Consider the following 25,042-nt stretch of genomic DNA (forward strand, 5'->3'; position numbering starts at 1 on the left):
TACATAAGTAAATAACACTCACACATAATGCTTTGCTCTTTATAAAACTCTGCCCTATATATAATCTCATTTAATCAGCGTGAAAGTCTGGAACACAGGACCCTACCTCTGTACCCGTCCCAACCCCAGTCTAGAGGTAATAAAGACAAGCTTCTCACCACTGCCTTGGCCATGTTGCATCAAAGCTGAATTTGGTAGAAAGCTCTTTCCCTCTCTTTATCACTTTCCTTTCCTCTGTTCTTTTACTTCTCTCTCCTATACCTTTCTCTATTCTCTTCTTTTCTTCCTGCTCAATTTTCCATTCACCTCTCTTCTCAATTCTTCCTTCATTCACCTAAACAGGTGTTTACTAAGAGCATACCTTGTGTCAGGCATGCTCCTAGACACTAGGGATACAACAATAAACAAGTTTGGCTTCAGTAAACTTACATTCTAGTAGCAGAGACATCGACCTTTTTTCTTCCAACCCTCTCTTCTTCTTTCCTCTCTTTGACTATTACTGTTTCTTTCCCTAGTTTCTTCTCAATTCTTCTCACTGTACCATATTCTCTGCTCCATCCTGAAATAAATACATAGTCCCACCAAACTGTAAGATGCAGGCACCATGGCTTACTCTTCACAGCACATCCCTTACACTTAGCAGAGTGTCTTGCACACTCTGCAAGTATGTGCTCAACTCAATTCTCTCTGTCTTGTTTTTCTCATGATTTCACACATTAAGCTTTTTTCTGCAATTCCCTAATAACTCCCAAGGCTCTCCTGATTCCAATCATTCTCAGTTATCTAGAGTGTGAAACCAAAGAGCTACCTCAATGTGGGAACAGCACAATTTATGATTTTCACCCACCATATGGGCTAAACTGATATATGAACCCCTACTGCAGTGGTGCAGTGAGGGAAGCTTTAGTTCTCTGTATATAGATGTCATTAGTACAGGGCTGACTCCTTTCATGCAAACATTTTATCGTCAAGCTAATCACTTTACCTTTCTACATCAGATTAAGAGAATTATTTGTGTTTATAACTCTACACCTCTACTGCATTTTGTAAAGCACCTTACTCTGGTATAACAGACAACAGGTCTAGAAGCAGACACCTTCATGTTCAATATTTACTTGGCTTTTCTAAACTTCCATTTTCTTCCCTAATAAAACAGAAATTAATACTTAATTTAAAGGGTTCCTGTAACTATGATGAATAGTTTTAAAGTTCCTAACATGGATTTGGAAGCATAGTATATTCCCTATAAATGTAACTGTATATTATTAACCAATTTTATTGTTTCGTAAAAAATATTTTTCTGAAAAGTAACTTTAAATATTGTCTTCTAGGGAATTCCCTGGCGGTCCAGTGGTTAGGACCCCATGCTTTCACTGCAGAGGGCCCAGGTTCGATCCCTGGTCGGGGAACTACAATCCCACAGGCCACATGGCACAGCCAAACAAAAAGAAAAAAAAAATTGTCTTCTATTTTTTTAAAGAATATTTTGTTAACACTGGATGCAAAAGTTAACATTGCTCCCAAGACAGGGTAGGATTGAGTGTATTTTAAATAAAACTCAAGAACAGGTTATATTATTTATACATTATTCCTAATTAAGGACAAGTAAAGTAAAGAAATTGCAAGAATGCTACATTGAAAGTAGAGGAGCCATTCATAATTAAAAGTTGTTTTTCCCTTTATAACAGTGTCATTTCCAAGAACTCTAACTTTTTGGAAATGTGAAGAATTTCGGTTCCATGAGAAATTAACATAAGCTTGCATGTCTTTGTTATTCTTGATGCAAACAAAACAGTATGTCTCTATACACACACATATACACACACATACACATACATGTTGATTTGATGTGACATGACAGTAATAATATCACCACAAATCTAAAAGGAAGCAAAAAATGGGGAGTTTTACTATTGATTTCTTCATATTTATCACTTGGAAAAATTCAAGGGAAGACAGTTGATTGTGGTGAGCATCATAGTTACTCTAGTTAATTGTAGTGTTGCCCTCTTTTTACTTTGAAATGGGGTAAGAAGGGAGGAATGAGGTGAAAGCCAGAGTCCTGATCCATTGTTTAAACCACCTTAGACTGCCTAACTCCCTCTATCAGAGACCACTGGCACGTGGCAATTCTAGCCAAGTATATTAAAATCCAAATCTGCTAATACTTTCTACTTCCATTAGCAATCATTCAGCCTTCTGAAAAATATCATATAAGCTTTCAATGAAGAATTAAATATGAAGTTTTGTTTATGCTAAACTTGTGACGTACACATGTCAGCTCATTTGTGAGAAGAATGAGGTGGTACTCGTGATTTCTTTTCAAATTTCTGATTTGTGCTAAAACAATTTTAACCCAGAAAGAGAAAGAAACCTACCACCAGCTTATTAGATTCTCTAAAGAGCTGGAAAGGTCCTAGAAGTTAAAACAAAGGCCTAGAAGAGCTAGTAATACTTCTGTTCTCTGGCAGGTCTGTTATGTTAGCTAGAATTTACTACCTGTTACGTTGAGCAATGAAGGCTGGAGGAAGAAAGAAAGGAGACAAGAAAAAGGGAAGGAGAAGAAGATCACAGAAAAAGGAATAATAATATTAGTTTCCTCTACTTTATCTTGCTCTTGATCATGTCAAAAAAAATAGTACCTCTGCTTCAGGCTTTAATCTTTTACAGCCTTAGCGCAAACAAAGCATAGCAGAGCTTTATGCAAAGTCTTCTTAAATAAAAAATTGAGCAAAGATAAGCCTTTGAAGTCAAAATTCCTTAATATTTCTAAATTTCTACAGACCCATGGTTGCAAATTCAAAGTACAAAAGACAAAGAAGACTTAGAAGAATGGAATTATATGGGGAAAATATTGTCCCTTTTCTCCACCTGGAGTGGAATGGATTAAGAGGAAAACATTCCAGTATATACAGGTTATACATAGATGACTTAATAAACATAAAAATAGTTTGCAAATTTCAAAGAACTATTCACTATGATGTCATTGTTGTATATGTTCTGTACACAAATATAACAGTAACAGTTCAAAAGGCTTATTTAAAATTTTAAATTAGATATCATGGTATATTTAAACAATCATGACGCAAATATTTAAATGTCATAAAATGACACTATCTCATTAAAAAAAACTCACAAAACTGACATAATACTTAACATGTACTGACTGACAAGCACAGTTTTAAGCACTTTAGAAATAGCACTTAAATTCACATCAGTCTTATAACAAAACTATAAGTATTATTTTCATTATCATATGAGGAACTGAAGTACAGAGAGGTTAAGGATCTTGTCCAAGTTCACAGAGCTGGTATGTGGAAGACCTGGTATTAGAGCCCAGGCAGCTTAAACTCTAAGTCCATGGTCTTAACAACTAATAATCTCCATCTTAGTAATTCCACCTCACAAAATTTATCCAATATATATGCTTCAACAAGTGTACAAAGCTGTAAATACAAGGATGTTTACTGTGCCACAACTTATACTCGCAATAACCAAAGGTGAATTTACTATGATGCTAATGACACATAACCTTCAGAAACCACACCTGCATGATACATTCCAAGGCCCCATACTTAATTTTATATTTGCAAATTTGTATAGTTTTTCTGTTAGATGTTCCTCCCCTCCAAATTTTGTAAGCTTCAGGCTCGACAGAACCTGCATCTGCCGCTGGCAATAAAAAAATCTACAGTAGAAATAGCATAAATGTCCACCAATAAATAACTAAATTAAATGAATTATGTTACATACACAAAAGCAGGAAAGCACTGTACACTATTAAGAAGATTTCATATATGTTAAGAAAAGTAGATGATGCAAGAGTATGTATAGAATGACTCCACTTAAGAATACAATTTATATACATTCATATGCTTATATTTTGCAGTTTTATCACCCACATGTATTAGTTAGAAAATTTTTAAAGATTTGGTTGTATTTAAAAGATACAAAAGCTTAAAGCAATTATTGTGGATAATAATAAGCTTCTAATACTTATAACAATACTTTGTATATCTTCAAACCACTGGCTATTATTATTTAAATCATACAGCACTCTTAAAGAGACCCAACTTCCTAAAAAATTATAAATTGCAAATTCCTAATACTGTCACATTAATTTTGACATTTGGGTTAGTAAAAACCCAAGTGGAATAAGGGTTACAGTTGCCTGAAGTAACTTTTCTGACAACTCTTCTTCTCTATTACTGCCACATAAATTGAAGAAATAAACCATTTCTTGGAAACTCTTTCTTAAAATACAATTGCAGCCGCATAGCAATTTATGGATGACCTTCTCTCCCATGTCACAAATCTATTAGCTTTTCTCAAGATTAAACAGATTAAACCGAAGAGGATGGCTCCTAACCAACCAAGCAAAAGTTGTGAATTTCTCCTAATATACAACCTAATCCACCTCAATACAAAAAATCCACCTGCCTTCCATGATTTATTTGGTTAAGACCAAACTGTCCTTCTAACATATCATCTGCCTTCTAACATTTTACATATTTCCAAATCTTCCCAACTCACTCACTCAAAAAGTATTCCCCTAACACAATCCAATATAACTGCAGTATATGTTTAAACAAAGACCAAAATCGAGTTAAGATTATAAATGAAAACAGCCAAAAACAGACATAACAAAAACTGAGGTCCTGCTTAACATGTGAGAGTACTGCATTATTTGTCATTCCATTAATTGATAAGGTTGATTCAGACATTCCAATGGGTTAAATTGGTGTCATTCCTTACAACAAAAGTCAGCAAACATTTTCTATAAAAGTCTGGAGAGTAAATATTTTAGGCTTTGCCCCCATGAGGCAAAATCAAGGATATTATATAAGTATTAATATAGCAAAAGAGAAAAAAATATTCACAAATATTTTATCGACAAATTCAAAATATAATAATAACTGGGTACAATTTATTGTAACACCAGTCTACTAATAAGGACAGAAATCTTTCGAGGGTGCTATTATTTCCTTTCACTGGGACTCAAAGTTAGTGCTTATCAACAAAATCCACTATAATATTCACTTGTAAATGAAGATATGTAATGAGATTTTATGTATTTCACTTTGAAAAGATAGGTACTGCCAAATACTAGTATCAATCCATGAGCATATTTTAATTGAGCATATTTATTGCTTAGCAAGCATTTATAAAATTATATTGCATGATTTTTAGCATGTCATTACGTTGCAGATTCATCACTTCTAATTGAAAGTTATGTGGGAATTCCTCAACTGCACAGTTAAATGGATTTTGAAATGTCAAAATATTTGTACCGAAGTCCAAAATTCACTCCTGGAAATGTAGTTTGAGCTCAAAAAATACATCAGCTACAAATTTGGTGGGAATGGTGATCTGGCTTCATGTTTTAGTGTTTGACAGTACAGGAAGTATATAAAAATGCCTGACATTACCTGGGATTCAAACATTAGTTGTCATCCTGACATTAATGGAGTATAAGTTCTATATGTAAGCACAGAATGATATTGTAATTTTAGGATTAATTCATTACATAGCTAATTTCCAAAGCTTTTAGAATTTAGTGTTCAATAACAATGGTTGAGGGAAATTCTTTTCTTTTTTTTTTACATCCTTATTGGAGTATAATTGCTTTACAATGATGTGTTAGTTTCTGCTTCATAACAAAGTGAATCAGTTATACATATACATATGTTCCCATTTCTCTTCCCTCTGGCATCTCCCTCCCTCCCAACATCCCTATCCCACCCCTCCAGGCGGTCACAAAGCACCAAGCTGATCGCCCTGTGCTATGCGGCTGCTTCCCACTAGCTATCTACTTTACGTTTGGTAGTGTAAATATGTCCATGCCACTCTCTCACTTTGTCACAGCTTACCCTTACCCCTCCCCATATCCTCAAGTCCATTCTCTAGTAGGTCTGTGTCTTTATTCCTGTCCTACACCTAGGTTCTTCATGACATTTTTTTTTCTTCAGTTCCATATATATGTGTTAGCATACGGTATTTGTCTTTCTCTTTCTGACTTATTTCACTCTGCATGACAGACTCTAGGTCTATCCACCTCATTACAAATAGCTCAATTTCGTTTCTTTTTATGTCTGAGTAATATTCCATTGTACATATGTGTCACATCTTCTTTATCCATTCATCTGATGATGGGCACATAGGTTGTTTCCATCTCTGGGCTACTGTAAATAGAGCTGCAATGAACATTTTGGTAGATGACTCTTTTTGAATTATGCTTTTCTCAGGGTATATGCCCAGTAGTGGGATTGCTGGGTCATATGTAGTTCTATTTGTAGTTTTTTAAGGAACCTCCATACTGTTCTCCATAGTGGCTGTACTGATTCACATTCCCACCAGCAGTGCAAGAGGGTTCCCTTTTCTCCACACCCTCTCCAGCATTTATGGTTTCTAGATTTTTTGATGATGGCCATTCTGACTGCTGTGAGATGATATCTCATTGTAGTTTTGATTTGCATTTCTCTAATGATTAATGATGTTGAGCATTCTTTCATGTGTCTGTTGGCAGTCTGTATATCTTCTTTGGAGAAATGTCTATTTAGGGCTTCTGCCCATTTTTGGATTGGGTTGTTTGCTTTTTTGTTATTGAGCTGCATGAGCTGCTTGCAAATTTTGGAAATTAATCCTTTGTCAGTTGCTTCATTTGCAAATATTTTCTCCCATACTGAGGGTTGTCTTTTGGTCTTGTTTATGGTTTCCTTTGCTGTGCAAAAGCTTTGAAGTTTCATTAGGTCCCATTAGTTTATTTTTGTTTTTATTTCCATTTCTCTAGGAAGTGGGTCAAAAAAGATCTTGCTATGGTTTATGTCGTTGAGTGTTCTGCCTATGTTTTCCTCTAAGAGTTTGATAGTGTCTGGCCTTACATTTAGGTCTTTAATCCATTTTGAGCTTATTTTTGTGTATGGTGTTAGGGAGTGATCTAATCTCATACTTTTACATGTACCTGTCCAGGTTTCCCAGCATCACTTATTGAAGAGGATGTCCTTTCTCCACTGTACATTCCTGCCTCCTTTATCAAAGATAAGGTGACCATATGTGCATGGGTTTATCTTTGGGCTTTCTATCCTGTTCCATTGATCTATCTTTCTGTTTTTGTGCCAGTACCATACTGTCTTGATTACTGTAGCTTTGTAGTATAGCCTGAAGTCAGGGAGCCTGATTCCTCCAGCTCTGTTTTTTGTTCTCAAGATTGCTTTGGCTATTCGGGGTCTTTTGTGTTTCCACACAAATTGTGAAATTTCTTGTTCTAGTTCTGTGAAAAACACCAGTGGTAGTTTGATAGGGTTTGCCTTGAATCTGTAGATTGCTTTGAGTAGTAGAGTCATTTTCACAATGTTGATTCTTCCAATCCAAGAGCATGGTATATCTCTCCATCTGTTTGTATCATCTTTAATTTCTTTCATCAGTGTCTTATAATTTTCTGCATACAGGTCTTTTGTCTCCTTAGGTAGGTTTATTCCTAGATATTTTATTCTTTTTGTTGCAATGGTAAATGGGAGTGTTTCCTTGATTTCACTTTCAGATTTTTCATCATTAGTTTATAGGAATGCCAGAGATTTTTGTGCATTAATTTTGTATCCTGATACTTTACCAAATTCATTGATTAGCTCTAGTAGTTTTCTGGTAGCATCTTTAGGATACTCTATGTATAGTATCATGTCATCTGCAAACAGTGACAGCTTTACTTCTTCTTTTCCAAATTGGATTCTTTTTATTTCCTTTTCTTCGCTGATTGCTGTGGCTAAAACTTCCAAAACTATGTTGAATAAGAGTGGTGAGAGTGGGCAACCTTGTCTTGTTCCTGATCTTAGTGGAAATGCTTTCAGTTTTTTACCATTGAGAACGATGTTGGCTGTGGGTTTGTCATATATGGCCTTTATTATGTTGAGGAAAGTTCCCTGTATGCGCACTTTCTGCAGGGTTTTTATCATAAATGGGTGTTGAATTTTGTCGAAAGCTTCCTCTGCATCTATTGAGATGATCATATGGTTTTTCTCCTCACTTTGTTAATATGGTGTATCACATTGATTGATTTGCGTATATTAAAGAATCCTTACATTCCTGGAGTAAACCCTACTTGATCATGGTGTATGATCCTTTTAATGTGCTGTTGGATTCTGTTTGCTAGTATTTTGTTGAGGATTTTTGCATCTATGTTCATCACTGATATTGGCCTCTAGTTTTCTTTCTTTGTTACATCCTTTTCTGGTTTTGGTCTCAAGGTGATGGTGGCCTCATAGAATGAGTTTGGGAGTATTCCTCCCTCTGCTATATTTTGGAAGAGTTTGAGAAGAGGTGTTAGCTGTTCTCTAAATGTTTGATAGAATTCGCCTGTGAAGCCATCTGGTCCTGGGCTTTTGTTTGTTGGAAGACTTTTAATCACTGTTTCAATTTCAGTGCTTGTGATTGGTCTGTTCATATTTTCTATTTCTTCCTGATTCAGTCTTGGCAGCTTGCGCATTTCTAAGAATTTGTCCATTTTTTCCAGGTTGTCCATTTTATTGGCATAGAGTTGCTTGTAGTAATCTCTCATGATCTTTTGTATTTCTGCAGTGTCAGTTATTACTTCTCCTTTTTCATTTCTAATTCTAATGATTTGAGTCTTCTCCCTTTTTTTCTTGATGAGTCTGGCTAATGGTTTATCAATTTTGTTTATCTTCTCAAAGAACCAGCTTTTAGTTTTATTGATCTTTGCTATCGTTTCCTTCATTTCTTTTTCATTTATTTCTGATCTGATTTTTATGATTTCTTTCCTTCTGCTAACTTTGGGGTTTTTTTGTTCTTCTTTCTCTAATTGCTTTAGGTGCAAGGTTAGGTTGTTTATTCGAGAAGTTTCCTGTTTCTTAAGGTAGGAGTTTATTGCTATAAACTTCCCTCTTAGAACTGCTTTTGCTGCATCCCATAGGTTTTGCGTCGTCGTGTCTCCATTGTCATTTTTTTCTAGGTATTTTTTTATTTCCTCTTTGATTTCTTCTGTGATCACTGTGTTATTAAGTAGTGTACTGTTTAGCCTCCATGTGTTTGTATTTTTTACAGATCTTTTCCTGTAATTGATATCTAGTCTCATAGCACTGTGGTTGGAAAAGATACTTGATACAATTTCAGTTTTATTAAATTTACCAAGGCTTCATTTGTGACCCAAGATATGATCTATCCTGGAGAATGTTCCACAAGCAGTTGAGACAAATGCGTACTCTGTTGTTTTTGGATGGAATGTCCTATAAATATCAATTAAGTCCATCTTGTTTAATGTATCATTTAAAGCTTGTGTTTCCTTATTTATTTTCATTTTGGATGATCTGTCCATTGGTGAAAGTCTCTCCATTGGTGAAAGGGATATACTGATTTTTAAAAAAATTTTCATCATGACTCTGAGCTCAAAAAAAATCACAATAAAACTTTACCAGTTCTAAATCATCGAAGTCCTATATGATAAGGTAATTCAGGATACTCAGTTTCAATTTCTGGCAAAAATCCATGAAATTGATGATAGTCAAGTCCAAGAGAGCAAATGAAGTTCACTGTTGACATTATTGGTTCAATAACCATATGATTAGATTACAACATTTTTCACAAAGTGCCTACTATTGAATAATACAATGAATAACCACAGGATTTAAACACCTAACATTTTCACAAGCTTTGTAAATTTGTTCAACTAAACCTTCTTCTGATATACACATATTTTTAACAACATCAGTTGTAAAATTACATCTTAACAGATTCTACTTCAGTTTGTACTGAATTAGTGTTTTCTCAACTTCAATGAAAATATTCTTGTTTGTAGTTGATCCACACGGGCAATTTATTCATCAAAAGTAATTCTTTAGTTGAAATCATTTGTCATGTTTTTTTAATTTACTAATGATTTAGCCCCCAATGTTTTCAACCCTTCAAGCAAATGTTCTTGCTGAAAGAGTAATGGTCATAAACTTATTTTCTCTTGACATATTTCTTCAGTTACTGCAGTAAAACACTATTTAATTAATTTACCACTGATAAATGGCTTTTTTTTGCTTGGCAAACAAATAAGCCACCCATAAACTTATTTTGGCTTCATGCACATTTTCATATTTTATTTTTCTGAAGAAAGTCTGCTGTGATGAGTTATTCCAGTTTAACTTTTTTTTTTTTTTTTGGGTTTTTTTTTTTTTTTTGCGATACGCGGGCCTCTCACTGTTGTGGCCTCTCCCGTTGCAGAGCACAGGCTCCGGACGTGCAGGCTCAGCGGCCATGGCTCACGGGCCCAGCCACTCTGCGGCATGTGGGATCTTCCCGGACCGGGGCACGAACCCGTGTCCCCTGCATCAGCAAGCGGACTCTCAACCACTGCGCCACCAGGGAAGCCCACCAGTTTAACTTTTTTAATTTTTCTGACTAGTGCTCTCCTGTGAGTCAGTAATATTGAGATGAGTGTTTAGTCTGATAATGTCAACATTTATTATTTTAGCACAGCCATAGTGCCAGTGCATGATAAACACAATGCTTTGCCATCTAATTCAATAACAAAATAATCCACACTCCACTGTGTCTTAAAGTGTGACATCCAAAATCCATTTTCTCTTGTTTTCTTGTTTTGACATGACATGCATGCACTGATAATAAAAAGTAAGGAAATGCTGTAGTACAATGATATGTGTGGCATTCAAAACACTGTTGAATTATAACCATGTCACTGTGATTTATAGTATGCCAAGCAGCAGTGTGAAGTGATGAGAATGCCATATATGGTCACAACTGCTCAACTCTGCCACTGTAGCAGGAAAGCACCCATAGACAACAGGTAAATGAATTAGCATGGCTGTGTTCCAATATAACTTTATTTATGTACTCTGATGTTTAAATTTCATATAAACATATAAACACTATATTTTATATCACAAAATATAGTTCTTCTTTTGATTTGTTTAACCATTTAAAAGTGTAATGAGCAGTCTTGGCTCATAGACTGCTCAAAACAAGTGGTTAGCTGGATTTGACCTACAGGCTATAGTTTGCTAACTCATATCTCAAAAAATCCAAGATAATCACTTTTCTACACAGAGAATTACCATTCTTCAATGAAGAGATCTTATTTATATTCCACTGTAAAGTTAAACATGTTCTGACTTTAAATTTTTTAAAATGTACTGGGAAACATGAGGCCTGCGGTTGGGCTTTACTTTAGAATATGACTAGAGAGCTAAACACAGTCTTCTAGAATTCAAATATATTTCCTACTGATAGATAATAACAACTTATGATAAAGAGACCTCATTTGAAACTAGAAAATTGAGTCAACAAAAGAACTAAACAGGACCTTTACTCTCTACCGTTTTACTAAAATTAATCAAAATTCCTCTTTTGGCAGACATGTTAATGTTCATATTTTGGAGCAACTTGCTACCTTTAATTTGCCTCACTTAAACTATGGATTCATAACTCCATTTACACTGCTTTTAGTTTGCAATAGATCACAAATTGATGCCTCGTCTATCCAAAATGCCAAAACCCACACAACAGACACTTAAATATATTCTTCTAATGTTCCAAATTTTATAGACCTGACTTTTTTTCAAGTTATTTGGATGAACTAAAATTACTGAGTCTCCAATTAGTCAATTAAGTAGTGATTAGATGAGAGGAAATATTTGCATATATAATCTTAATAAATGGATGATTAAAGTCAATAAAATATAGTACCTCTTCCAGCCTTTGGCAAAGAAGGGTGATCCAAAAATGAGGCAGATGTCAAAGGGGTGCTGGAGGGGAAGGAGAGAGGCTGTAGATGACAGAGACAAAGGAAGCAACCTCAGATTCAAGCCTGAAGGCAATACAACCTGAATGCATGTGTCGTGGCACTGCATGATCTCAGGTGCTAGAAATTATCAGAGCCTGAGAAATAGCCCTCTACCACATAGTGATCTACCATGCAAAAACATTTCCAGTAAATAGGAGATAAACAAACAACCTACAAATAGCTGAGTTGAATTCCTCTCTCTCTCTCTCCAGATGTGTGTGTGTGCGGGGTGGGGGGGGGGTGTATTACCTTTATAATTATAGCTGATAGATAAATAATGAGCATATGATAAAAATGCTTTGTGGCACATATTTAGATGGGTAAATACAGTAACTTTGTCATTTATTATTATATCATTAGATGTCCATCAAATCTGAAAAGGGGGCAGGCAGCAACACTGTATAATCTTGTTGTAGATATAAATACTAATTGTGTAATAATCTCAGAATCTCATGCATTTACTTGTGAAAGCTCTACATGATACAATAAAGAGCAACCAAGAGTATAAACTATTAAATTTACGAGTGTTCGCTAATGAAAACAATTTTTATGCTATATTTAGGAATCTAAAAAAAAAGAAAAAAGAAAAAATTCACAGGTATCTTTTTATGACTAGCAAAGTGAAAGAGATAACCTCAGGGAAAAGGCATCTCTTTAAACTTCAAATACCTTACAAGTCAAGACTAGTCCAGAAGTATGGTAGATCAGAAGAAAAACAGAGTTAAAAAGAAATTCTGATTAGACTACTGTAAAAATGCTAATTTTTCCCCAGTAATGCTATACAACTTGAGGAATATAAGTTAGAAAAGTTTAACAAAAAAGACATTGTTTAAATATGAAAGATATTCAACTAGAGCAGTAGTCCTTAATCATTTTGGGTTAAGAAGCCCTCTGAAAATTTGCACACACCCTCCCCCCAGAAAGTAAAACACACATTTCTACAAAAAGTTTTAACGGGATACAGCAGATTTTTAAATCCTGTCTGCACATTAAAATCACCTGGAGAGTTTACAAAAAATTCCAATGCCTAGATCTAACTCTCAGAAAATCTGATTTCATTGGTTTGGGTCAGGTCCCAGGCATCAGCATTTTTTAAAGTTCCCTAAGTGATCCTAATATGAAGCCAGAGACAAGATTCACTATTCAGAAACTCCCTGAAATCTCTCCATAAAACCATCTTCATTCACTCATTCATTCAACAAAGATGTTAATAAATCACCCACAACATCTGACATCTAGCCAAGAATTCTGAAGAGTCCAAGAGAAATGTAATCCAGTTTTTTCTTTGTTTCATAGTCACTACTAATCAGCAGTCTGACAGATTGCCAGCATGACTTCTATTTATGGAAAAATTCTCCAGAAGTCAAAAATTAATGATTCTCATTTCCAAACAAATGTAACCTTTCACAAAGGATAGGGTCACTGATCACTCAAACTCAAACAAACATAAAGGAATGCAAAACAAAAAGAAAAATGTTTCTGAAGTTTTCCTTAATACCATTCTTTATTAATGCATTAGAGCTTTTAGATGGGCTAAGAAAAAATACAGAACAAAAGGAAGCACAGGCCATAAAATATTAGCATTTTCAAAAAGAGCTTTGAGAGAGTTCTATTCTAAAACTACATAAAGCAATGTGACTAAGGAAAAAATGCTTAGTGAAAGGATAAGGAACTAACATAATGGGAAGGAAAATAAATAGCTAATATTCTGGAGAGAGTCATGCTAACATAAGTTTTCAAATAAAACTGCAAACAGATGAGAAATAAAACCACATTTATTTAACATTATTATAAATATTGGCCCCAACATGCTTCCCTACATACCCCATCAATTCACCTCCATTCCTAAATATGTTCTATGTATATACAAACATAAATGTACTTTTTTATTAATAGATTCATTCCATAAATGTTATTCTATAACTTGTTTTTGCTTTTTATCATATACTCTGGTGATCTTTCCATACAAGCATATATTAAAACCTATCTTATTCTATTTAAAACCTGAATAATATGGGAAAATTGTGGGGTTAGTACAGACCTAACATAATTCATTTACCAATCCCTTATTGATGAATATTTATTGTGTTTCCAGTGTTTTGTCACTGTTTTGAGACCTGTATAATCCTTGGCCTCTATCCAAACTATATGCGTGTGTGTGTGTGTGTGTGTGTGTGTGTGTGTGTGTGTGTGTGTGTGTGTACATACACAGATATTAATAAGTGAGAAAGTTTAACCTACAAATTGTTTGAAATGTTTTTGTATATACCAAATTTAATAATTAATGAAGATGACATAGTATTGTACCTTGTAACAGTTTTCTTTTCATATTTTGGAACTAACAAAAATCTTTCAGATCTCAAACACAGCCAAAGGCTCCTGAAAAACCTAAGCATTGTGCGCCGAGTCCTTAACGTACAAAACCACCCCAAGCAGTAATTTAAAAAACAAGAACAGGGCTTCCCTGGTGGCGCAGTGGTTGAGAGTCCGCCTGCCGATGCAGGGGACACGGGTTCATGCCCCGGTCCGGGAAGATCCCACATGCCGTGGAGCAGCTGGGCCCGTGAGCCATGGCCACTGAGCCTGCACGTCCGGAGCCTGTGCTCCACAACGGGAGAGGCCACAACAGTGAGAGGCCCACGTACCGCAAAAAAACAAAACAAAACAAAAAAAGAACAAAAACCAATACATAGAAACACAGAAGACCCCAAACAGCCAAAACAAATAGAACAGAGCTGGAGGAATCTTGCTCCCTGATTTCAGATTATACTACAAAGCTACAGTAGTCAAAACAGTATGGTATTGGCACAAAAACAGACACATACATCAATGGAACAGAATAGACAGCCCAGAAAAAAACCCACATACTTACAGTTAATAAACCTACGACAAAGGAGGCAAGAATATACAATGGAGAAAAGACAGTCTCTTCAATAAGTGATGCTGGGAAAACAGAACAGTTACATATAAAAGAATGAAATTAGAACATTCTCTAATACCATGTACAAAAATAAACTCAAAATGAATTGAAGACCTAAATGTAAGATAGGAAACCATAAAACTCCTAGAGGAAAATACAGGCAGAACACTCTTTCACATAAATCATAGAAATTCTTTTTTGGATCTGTCTCCTAAGGCAAAGGAAATAAAAGCAAAAATAAACACATGGGACCTAATTAAACTTAAAGGTTTTTGCATCACAAAGGAAAGCATCGACAAAACAAAAAGACAACCTACTGAATGGGAGAAAATATTTGCAAATGATATGGCCAATAAGGGGTTAATATCCAACAGTTATAAACAGCTCATACAACTCAACATCAAAAAAAAAAAAAAACCAAACAACCTGATTAAAATATGGGCAGAAGACCTGAATAGACATTTTCCCAAAGATGACATGCAAACAGCCAACAGACACATGAAAAGATGCTCAACATAGGTAATCATCAGGGAAATGCAAATCAAAACCACAATAAGATATCACCTCACACCTGTCAGAATGGCTATCAAAAAAAGAACACAAATAACAAATGTTGGCAAGGATGTGGAAAAAGGGAACCCTCGTACACTGCTCGTAGGAATGTCAATTGGTACAACCACTATGGAAAACAGTATGGAGGTTTCTCAAAAAACTAACAATAGAGCTACCATATGACCCTGCAATTCCACTCCTGGGTATATATCTGGAAAAATAAAAATGCTAGTTTGAAAAGATACATGTACCCCAATGTTCACAGCCATGTTACTGACAATTGTCAAGACATGGAAGCAACTGAAGTGTCCATCAAAGATGAACAGATAAAAAAAGATGCGGTATATATATATATATATATATATATATATATATATATATATATATATATATATATATATACACAATGGAATACTACTCAGCCATAAAAAAGAATGAAATGTTGCCATTTGCAGCAACATGGATGGACTTGGAGGGTATTTGCTAAGTGAAATAAGTCAGACAGAGAAAGACAAATACTGTATGATATCACTCATATGCGGAATCCAAAAATATAACAAACTAGTGAATATAACAAAAAAAGAAATAGACTTACAGATATAGAGAACTAACTAGTGGTTACAAGTGGGGAGCCCGAAGTAGGGAGGGACAGTATAGGGGTAAGGAATTAAAACATACAAACTATTATACATAAAATAAGCTACAAGAATATATTGTACAACATAGGAAATACAGCCAATATTTGATAATAACTAAATAGAGTATAACCTTTAAAAATTGTGAATCACTATATTGTACACCTGTAACTTATATAATATTGTAAATCAACTATACTTCCATTAAAAAAAAAAACTAATACACCGAACTTACTATGTGCCAGGGACTCTTCTAAGTATTCCACATTTACTCATACATGTAATCTTCGTAACAACACTATGAATTGGATGACATTATTATTACCATTTTACATTTTGAGGAAAATGAGGCATAAAAGGATTAAATAATCTGTCCAGTTTCACAAAGGTAATAAGCCATACTGTTAGGATTCAGACCCAACCAACTCAATATGTTAAGCTTGTACATGTATCTTTGAGTACTTGTATGCTAAAGTCCTAGGAGTGGAATTTCTAAGTTAAAAGGTTTGCAAGTTGAATTTTGATGTATATTGCCAAATTATTCTCCCAAAAGGTTATACTAATTTACATTTCTGCCAAGACTTTATAAGAAGGCTTATTTTCCCATATCCTACACAACGCTGGGTACTATCAAATTACGTAATCCTTGCCAAGCTGGTAGTTGAAATAGCTTCTTTTTTAAAAAATGTATATTTCTTTCATTGTCACAGGATTACTGGTCATTTGTGTTTATTTTTCTGGAAACTATGTGTTCATTTGTTTCATTCATTTCTATTGCACCGAATATTCCAACATAAACAACAAAATTATCAAATCAATACCTCAGGAAAGAAAAGATATAAGTTTACATTTAATACACTAACATTATGGTAAAAAGAAAGATTTTCCTCTTACATTAAAATATATATACACACATATATACACATATACATACATATATGTTTTAATGGAATTAATTTAGAATATTTTAGCAGTGCCAATAGACACACTGAATAACTCATTCTTGGAATAAAATTCTTGAGGAAAGTCTAATCTTAAACTTATATCTTGAATTTAAACACTGTTCAACAAAATATAGCTAAAGTTTTGCCTCAGTAAGAGGTAAGCAATTAAATCTATCACATTATCAAAGATTTATTACCTTTAATTTATTGCATTTTTGTTCACTGCTTCATCACCACAATTAAGAAATAATGATTTATGAATATAACTAGTTTTGCTCTAATTATACCCTAAAAAGCAATAAAACAAATTCTTCTTTGGTCACAAAATCTCTTATTTTACATAAGCTTATAACAGGTAGCTATTTTTAATTTTACCTCATAACACTCCAATATCTATATGCTCATTCCTTCTTGGTGTATTAAATTAAATTGATCAATTGTAGCATAAACTCCTTGAATGTATTAAACCTTACAACATTAAACACACAGTAAATATATTTTGATGAATAAATGAATGAATTATTTGGGGTCAATATGATGACTTAAAAAAACAAGAGTAACTTATGTCATGTTCCTTCACCAAGCAGCACAGGAATTAAGGAATGGAATTTGTCACTACCCAAGAATTGAGAAACTCTACCATCTATTTTATGACATGCATTCAACTCTATTGTTAAGAGCAGAGTTTCTCAACCTTGGCCCTACTGACATTTTTGGCAGATAATTCTTTGTTGTTGGAGGCTGTCCTGTGAACTGTAGTCTGCTTAGCAGCATCCATGGCCTCTACCTTCCCAACTGGTAAATAAAAATGTCTCAGACATTGTCAAATGTCCCCTGGGAACAAAAATTGCCCAGGGTGAGAACCACTGGTTTAGAGATAGCTGACATTGTAAGAGTATACCTAAAGTCAAAGAGAGATTCCCGAGAAGGGTCTTAAAACTTGAGAAATAGCTTCAAGAATCGCATTATGGCTGCTCAAAAAGACCCTCTAATGCAGGGTACTCCCATGCCTCCATTCCTCTCATCAACGGTCACTCCCCGGTAACTATTAAGCCTTCATGTTGGACAAGGTAATTCAACAAGCATTTGTTAGTTTCTTCATTCCATCTGGCCGACTTTAAATACATTAAACCCCTTACCAAGAGCTAGTTCCAGGATCCTACCACTTAATTATCTGTAACACTACAACGTCACTGAACAACAGAAGGGAGATTGCTTAATTACATAGATAGGAACTTTCGGCTGTGTCTTTTGAGGTAAAATTTCAATAAGTCAGATGATATAACATGTCCAATACTGAAAAGAAAATAAGTATGTAATCATTTCTGGCTGTAGTTCTCACACAGGTATAGGTACATACAACACTTATTAATAAATATAAGTTTCTTTGTGTTGCTCCTGAACAAAATCAGCAGAGAGGTTAAATATCTTTAAATATACTTTAAAAGTAGAATGCCGTAATTATGTTTTCTAAATTTTAAAATGTACTGTTAATAGCCTTAAATGTTTGAAAAGGACAAAAAACACATTAAGATTTCTTAAATGTCTTTTAAAATTTTATGCAATAATAACAAAAAGTGAAAAAGGAATTGATATAATAGCCTATAACAGAAGATACTTCTGCTTATAAAGAGAAAAGAACTCAAAAGTCAAATTTTTATACTAAATGCTTCTGACATCTGTAAGTCTCTTCTTATCTCTAACACTCAATGTCCTCATTTCCAAAATGGTTCTGCTATTTAGAGAATGAAATGGGATAAAAAAAATTTCTATAAATTTTGGAAACAATAAAGCATTATTCCAATATAAGATATCAGCAATAACTGGGCAAATGAATGTAACATCACACAGAATTTTGATTTTCAGAATTACCGAAATTAGTGATGATAATGGGTAAAGTTAAAATATTTCTCAAAACATTTCACTCTGACCAAAGATCAATTCATGTTTAATTTACTTTTCATTACTTCCAAGAAAATAAAAATTAGAATTTTAAATCTGATAAAGTTTAACTATAAGTAGTAACACTAATATTTAAGCTTCAGATTTTCTAAATACTTACATTACTTGCAAACTTTCTGCTGTTAAATTATTCCACATAATCTCATTTGCCTGTAGATTTTCATTGTCTTCCAGTAAGGAAGTATCAAACTCAATTTCTTGCTCCTTAGCAGCCGTCGTTCTAGTAAAGTATGCCAAATAATTTTTATCAATATGAATGTACTATCATAATATGTCTTAGTACATACCAAAGGCAGAATATTTGTTCTTATTTAAAATTATGTTAACAAAGTAGAGTAAAAACAAATAGAATAAATCAAACTAAACCTTAGGCCTCAAAGATCTAGTCAAGTAATTTCAGCTTAGCTTCCTCATTTGTAGAATACAGATATTAACCTGCTTTATTCCTTCCTCAATGGTAATGAGTATAAAATAAGATGATGCATGCATGAAAAAATAATTGATATATTATTACTATAAAGTTTAACAGAAAACCATGTTTATTATTATTATATAATTGTTAAAAAGAAAATACAATTTCATGGATTAAATATGGGTTTAAGCAGTGATGTAGTAACAACTGAAAAACTTTTCAAGATCATTATATAAATTAGTTATCGAGAAAGGATTTTGAAAATAATTAAAAACAAATTAATAATGAAATAGACTATTTCCTAATAAGCTCTTCAATATTTCTTATTTTAATTCAGTTAAATATTATATGGTTAAAAAAAAGTAATACTGTCATAAATACTGAAAGAAGAATGAAAATATCATACATACCTGTGAACATCTATGAAATTATTGTATTCTGTGCCAGGGTCTATCTGTTCAACTGACATTTGAATCTCTTTATGGACATTCACTATTTCCTCTGTAACAAGACTGGTTATCTGGCTGTATTCATCAAATATACCTTTCCTGAAAAGAAAAGAAAATTTAACAACATTTTAAAGTTTTATCAGGGAAACATAGGCCCAAAAAGAATTGAAAACAATATGAAATATAATGCCAATTTTTACAGATGGTGATTTAACACACCACCTTATTTCATATACCTGGATAGTGAAGTGAAGGGATTATACACGTGTACAGATTAACAACTTACATTTGATATAATATAATAATTGTAAATGATCTAGAGTAAGGCATTACATCTTCCAATATCTATCTAACATATCTAAAGTGTAAGCCAGTGCTAACCACTTTCCGTTTCTAAACATCACCACTGAAATGCTGATTCCGTAACATGGAACTGTGAATGAACTCCTGTCTATTTAATGTTTCGTTCAGTGCCTGCCACTTCCTCACATGCCCTAGCTCCTGGTTCTTCTCTTGCTCCTGGGCCTCTGCTCTTTTTCATATTATATTTACAGAGTTTAATTGGTTTATACCTTCAATGACATCTCAATCTTCTCCTGACCTCCAGTTAGTAGCAAAAATAATCATAAAAGTTATTAGGCCTTTCTAATAAATGCAAAAGGAAAAACTATTCTGTTACAAAGACCCAATCTCCAACTTAAGAATGCTATGCTGTAAAAATATACCATTGCTCATTAGTAGCCTTAAAAAGTGTGGACAAACAAGCTTATCCTGCATATGCCCAAATAAATATAAGGCCTTGTTTGTTTTTCTTTTCCAAAATCATCACTCATAAAAAGTAATCCTACAAAATTTCTCTTATTATGAAGCATTCTCTCAATTACTTCATTCTGAACAGCAAAATACTGTTTGGGTTAAAAAAAAAATTAAATTCAAACTGCTTCAGGCAATGCTAGCTTGGAATGATTACAGAAATGACCTGATAGACACAGTTTAAAGAAAAGAGGGAGGCAGAGAAATTTAATACAGATTTAGTAAATATCCCTGGGGTTATGACCTCACAATTGATAGTACTGAATGATATTAATATAAATAAGACTATCTAGATAATTCTTAAAAAGCAAAACAGTAAGTGGTTATGATGTGGAGATCATTAACACATCTTTAAGACAAATGGGGAAAAAAAGGAAGAAGTCTCCTAATGTTATATGAATGAGTACTTGTGACATAGGATTCAATTTCAGTGATATTATCATGCTTGGATTTTTTTAAATGCTAGATCTAAAAAAATTGATAACAAAGTAAAGATAACACACTGTGTGAAACTATTATATGTCTCAAAAAAGGATGTTCTTGTGATGATGAAGACACTATTATTGAAGATTCATATGGAGAGTTTGAGAAAATATTGATTCATAAAATGAAAGTAGGAAAGGCAACGTTTATAGATCAACAATGTGTAATTTAAAGTAGACATTACTAAATTTATGAATTAAATATTTTAAGTAGATATTTCACTATTTCATCAATACCCTTAAAAGTTGACATATTCAAGTTGACTAAAAACACTTTATCTTTTTTTGGGAAATGGGGGATCACCTAAACCAGCATATAAAGGGGATGAAGTCTACCATAGGGTGGCATATTGAATTGATCTGTATGGTAAACATGTATGCATTTGAATTACTGACCAACGCTGTTTGCTCCTTAAAGGCAAAAATTATGACCTACTCATCTCTACATCTGCAAGCACCAGGGTGCTTTGTATACAGCAGAACTTCAATAAACATTTGTTCATTTTAATCTCATACAACAAAAAGCTGGCAAATAAACCAAAAAGTTATTTCCTTTGGGTTTATCAGTTGCTCCAGATTTAAACCCAATCCTCTGGAGGTAGATATCCACTTCTTAACACTTGTCAAGGGAATTCCCTGGCAGTCCAGTAGTTAGGAATCTGTGCTTTCACTGCCGAGGGCCCAGGTTCAATCCCTGGTTGGGTAACTAAGATCCCACAAGCTGTGTGGCACGGCCAAAAACAAACAAACAAAAAAAAACTAACACTTGTCAAACTAAAGATTTTTTTTCAGCTAAATTTCTAGCTAACTGGAGCAAAACAAAAACATACAAAAATAAGAGACATTCTTGGGGCTAGCTAGAAGGTTGCAGAGTTGAGTGAGTGTAAACTGAAAGGATAACAGTGAAAACCAAGGTAGAAGAGGTGTGAAATACCCATTGAGCTAGTTCAATGATGCAGCTTACAAAACAAAGATAATTTTTATACGAAAGGTGAACTAGCAGAAAAAAAAATGTTAAAATCATTTTATGAAGGGATTTTATATCAAATAGGAAATGTATCTTACAGTGCTTTTATCATTTCTTCTTGCATCTTTTGTAAGGAATCCAGAAGCAGAGGAAGTGTAGTGTCATAATACTGATTCTGATGAAGCTGCGCCCCTTTCAATGCCAATACATACTGATTATGCAACATATGAAGTTTCATTGTGGCTTTGTCGTAACGTTCCTTAGCCTTTTCAGTTTCTTTCCCTGAAAAAAATTCAATAAAGTTAGCAAAGAGATAATTTTAAAAGTTCTATCTTCACTATGTGCAAACTGAGTTACCACTATTTCATGTTATCTCATATATTTTATGAATAATCAAAAGGTTACTGAACACATACTGTGTTTATTTGCCAGTACTTTGTACAAAGGATGCTCTGAAGGAAGCATGCACTGCAGTAAATGTTTGGTGAATAAAGGTTAATGTACAATTTTTTGAAAAACTGTACAGATATATGATCCTTCTCATCTTCAAGGAGCTCACACCAAACTGGAACAACAGTGCACATGAAATTGTATAACCAAGAAAACAAGAAAGTTTGTAAATAATGTTAAATTCTGAGGTCTAGGTTTGAGATATGAATAAAGACCAGGGAAGTCAGAGGAGTCTGTGGAGAAAACAGACCTTAAAAGATGAGGCAAGTCTGGAAAGGTATAAGAAAGACAGGATAGACAACAGTTCCTCCCTCTCACCCTCTCTTTCTCCATTTCTTCATTCCTTTCATTCAGTAAAAATTATTAACTGTTCACCCCCAGGAACTGTGCTAGACATTGAGAATTGAGTATTTGGCAAAACAGAGTCTTTGACATACAACCCATGGTCTAGTGATTTGGAATACTGAGTGAAAACATGAAGAGAATAAGCAATGTTCCATAGGCAAGCAAAGCAGTAAGCTCAAAGACAGCAAGTTTTGAGGAAATGAAGGAAATATGTCTGTACAGGTAGGACAGTTTTAGGTTGTGAATGACTTAGAAATCAAACAGAGAAATTTAAACTTGATACAGAAGTCGTCTAGGAGATGATAATTTTATGAACTAAAACTTTTTGTGGACTTCCCTGGTGGTGCAGTGGTTAAGAATCCGCCTGCCAATGCAGGGGACACGGGTTCGAGCCCTGGTCCTGGAAGATCCCACATGCCGCAGAGCAACTAAGCCCACGCACAGCAACTCCTGAAGCCCCTGCTCGCCGCAACAGAGAAGCCACCGCAATGAGAAGCCCACGCACCGCAACAAAGAGTAGCCCCCACTCGCTGCAACAAAGCCCACGCGCAGCAACGAAGACCCAACTCAGCAAAAATAAATAAAATAAATTAATTAAAAAAAAAACTTTTTGTGGTTCCTTTACTAAAATCATTCAGAAAATATTTATAGACTGGCAATATAAATGAATGACTATACAAATAAATGAAATTTTTAAGCAGATCTTCAATGTTTGATGCAAACTGAATAAATATTTCTTGTCAATTATTTAGATTTAGTGAATAAACTTTTCAAAGTATATATTAATTTTTGCCCTCTATCCAAAGAGACTCCTCCAAATGAATCTTCCCCCAAAATAGATCTTATGTTGAGAATTTTAGACACCAGAGGCTCTCCTCTGCTTCCACTCTGTTCAGGCTCAGCATCCATCTGGGTATTCCCTATAGACAGGAGTCAGAAAAGTACTCCCTATTGGAGAATGTCCTCAGCCAAGGGCCAAAAGCAGAGAAAAGGCCAGGGATTTTGCAGACTGAGGAAACCTCAGAACATGCTCAGGTACAGCAATAGAATTAGAACAATTTTCTTGCTTTTCTCATCACTTTTCTAATTCTGAGGCAAGGAACTACATCCAGCTGGTGAAAAAGGAAACAGAACTTTCCAGCAGACTGGTATGTCTCTATTACTAACAAAATCTAGTGTTTCTGGATACTAGAACCACCACTGACTTCTTCCGGGGAGCTGCATAATATTTTACAGAGCATAATTCTCTAGCCACAGACCATTGGCTGGTTCCTATTCAGAGGGATATTCATAATTGTCCAAGTTATTCACAAAATGTCGCCCTGGATAACCTATTTCACTTTATAATATAAAGAACCTGTTGATGAGAAAATAACTTAATCACTAGAGTATATTTCCTAACCCTTTCACAGCTGACTGGAAAGAGATTCTAATGCAGAGTGAAAGAGATTCACTACAGTGGGAGGATGGGAGCAAACATATTAATTCAGTTCTGATATGAAGGGGTCAGAAAAAGATAACATTAGCCATCAAACGAGTGGATTTTCTCACTTTTTGACTGCAACCCACAGGATAATATATTTTACACCATGAACTAGTAAATAATCATATAAATTTTTAAATACATAACTGAAATAAGAAATTCATCAAAAAATTCTTCCCCTTATTATGAAGGATGCTCTGTGATTTTTTTTAAAACTATATCATTTGAATTATGAATTTTTAAAAATGTTCATTCAGAAACCAATAAAATTTTTGCCTCATCTAATATAAATCCCTAGAGTAGTTGTAACTTACTCTGTATGGCATTAACTTAGGAATTAATAAACCACTTCAATAATGCTAATCACAAATGATTTTTTAACATTCTCAGGAACACATCTGCCTACATGTTCACAGTTACTTTAATAATTTTTTCATAGACTACTATATTTATTTACCCATAAACATTGCTACTTAGCATCCTTCTTGCAGAAACACATTTCTAAAAGAGCCAGTACAATTGATACTTCTACGGCCAGCCCTGCAGCCTTCCTCTAAAATGACAACCCCCTTTTCTGCTTACCCACATGAGTCAGGGGGAGACTCCCATGTGAAGATACTACCCAAGATCCAAATTGTATTCCCAACGAAATAGGTACCAATCTTTCGGCTGGGAGCTATGTCACATTAATGCCTGAACACCTGCTGGAATGAAAGTCCATGAACATTTGCTGCAGAAGTTGCCAGAACAGCCCTTTCTAAGGCCTTTTTCCTTGAGTTGGTTTTGTTTTGCTTTGTTTTGTTTTTGCTTCATCATTTTTAAACTAGTTTA

The 25,042-nt window shown here is 34.2% G+C and overlaps 1 protein-coding gene across 4 annotated transcripts in view; it reads right to left on the reverse strand.

Moving 5' to 3' along the window:
* The window catches only part of FER (FER tyrosine kinase), a 470,748-nt gene that overhangs the window by 322,182 nt on the left and 123,524 nt on the right, over positions 1 to 25,042 (reverse strand). For 3 of the 4 annotated variants that reach the window (XM_082836311.1, XM_082836310.1, XM_082836312.1), the window contains 3 exons: positions 22,032 to 22,215; positions 19,633 to 19,770; positions 18,911 to 19,030 (listed from right to left, as the gene is read on the reverse strand). In XM_082836311.1, the coding sequence (XP_082692437.1) occupies positions 18,911 to 19,030; positions 19,633 to 19,770; positions 22,032 to 22,215 (442 nt within the window). Of the gene's footprint in view, positions 1 to 18,910; positions 19,031 to 19,632; positions 19,771 to 22,031; positions 22,216 to 25,042 lie in introns of those variants that run through there. The other variant, XM_082836313.1, reaches the window with a different exon arrangement.

The sequence above is a fragment of the Leucopleurus acutus genome, assembly GCF_964270905.1.
Source record: "Leucopleurus acutus genome assembly, chromosome: 3".
Taxonomy (NCBI): Eukaryota; Metazoa; Chordata; class Mammalia; order Artiodactyla; family Delphinidae; genus Leucopleurus; species Leucopleurus acutus.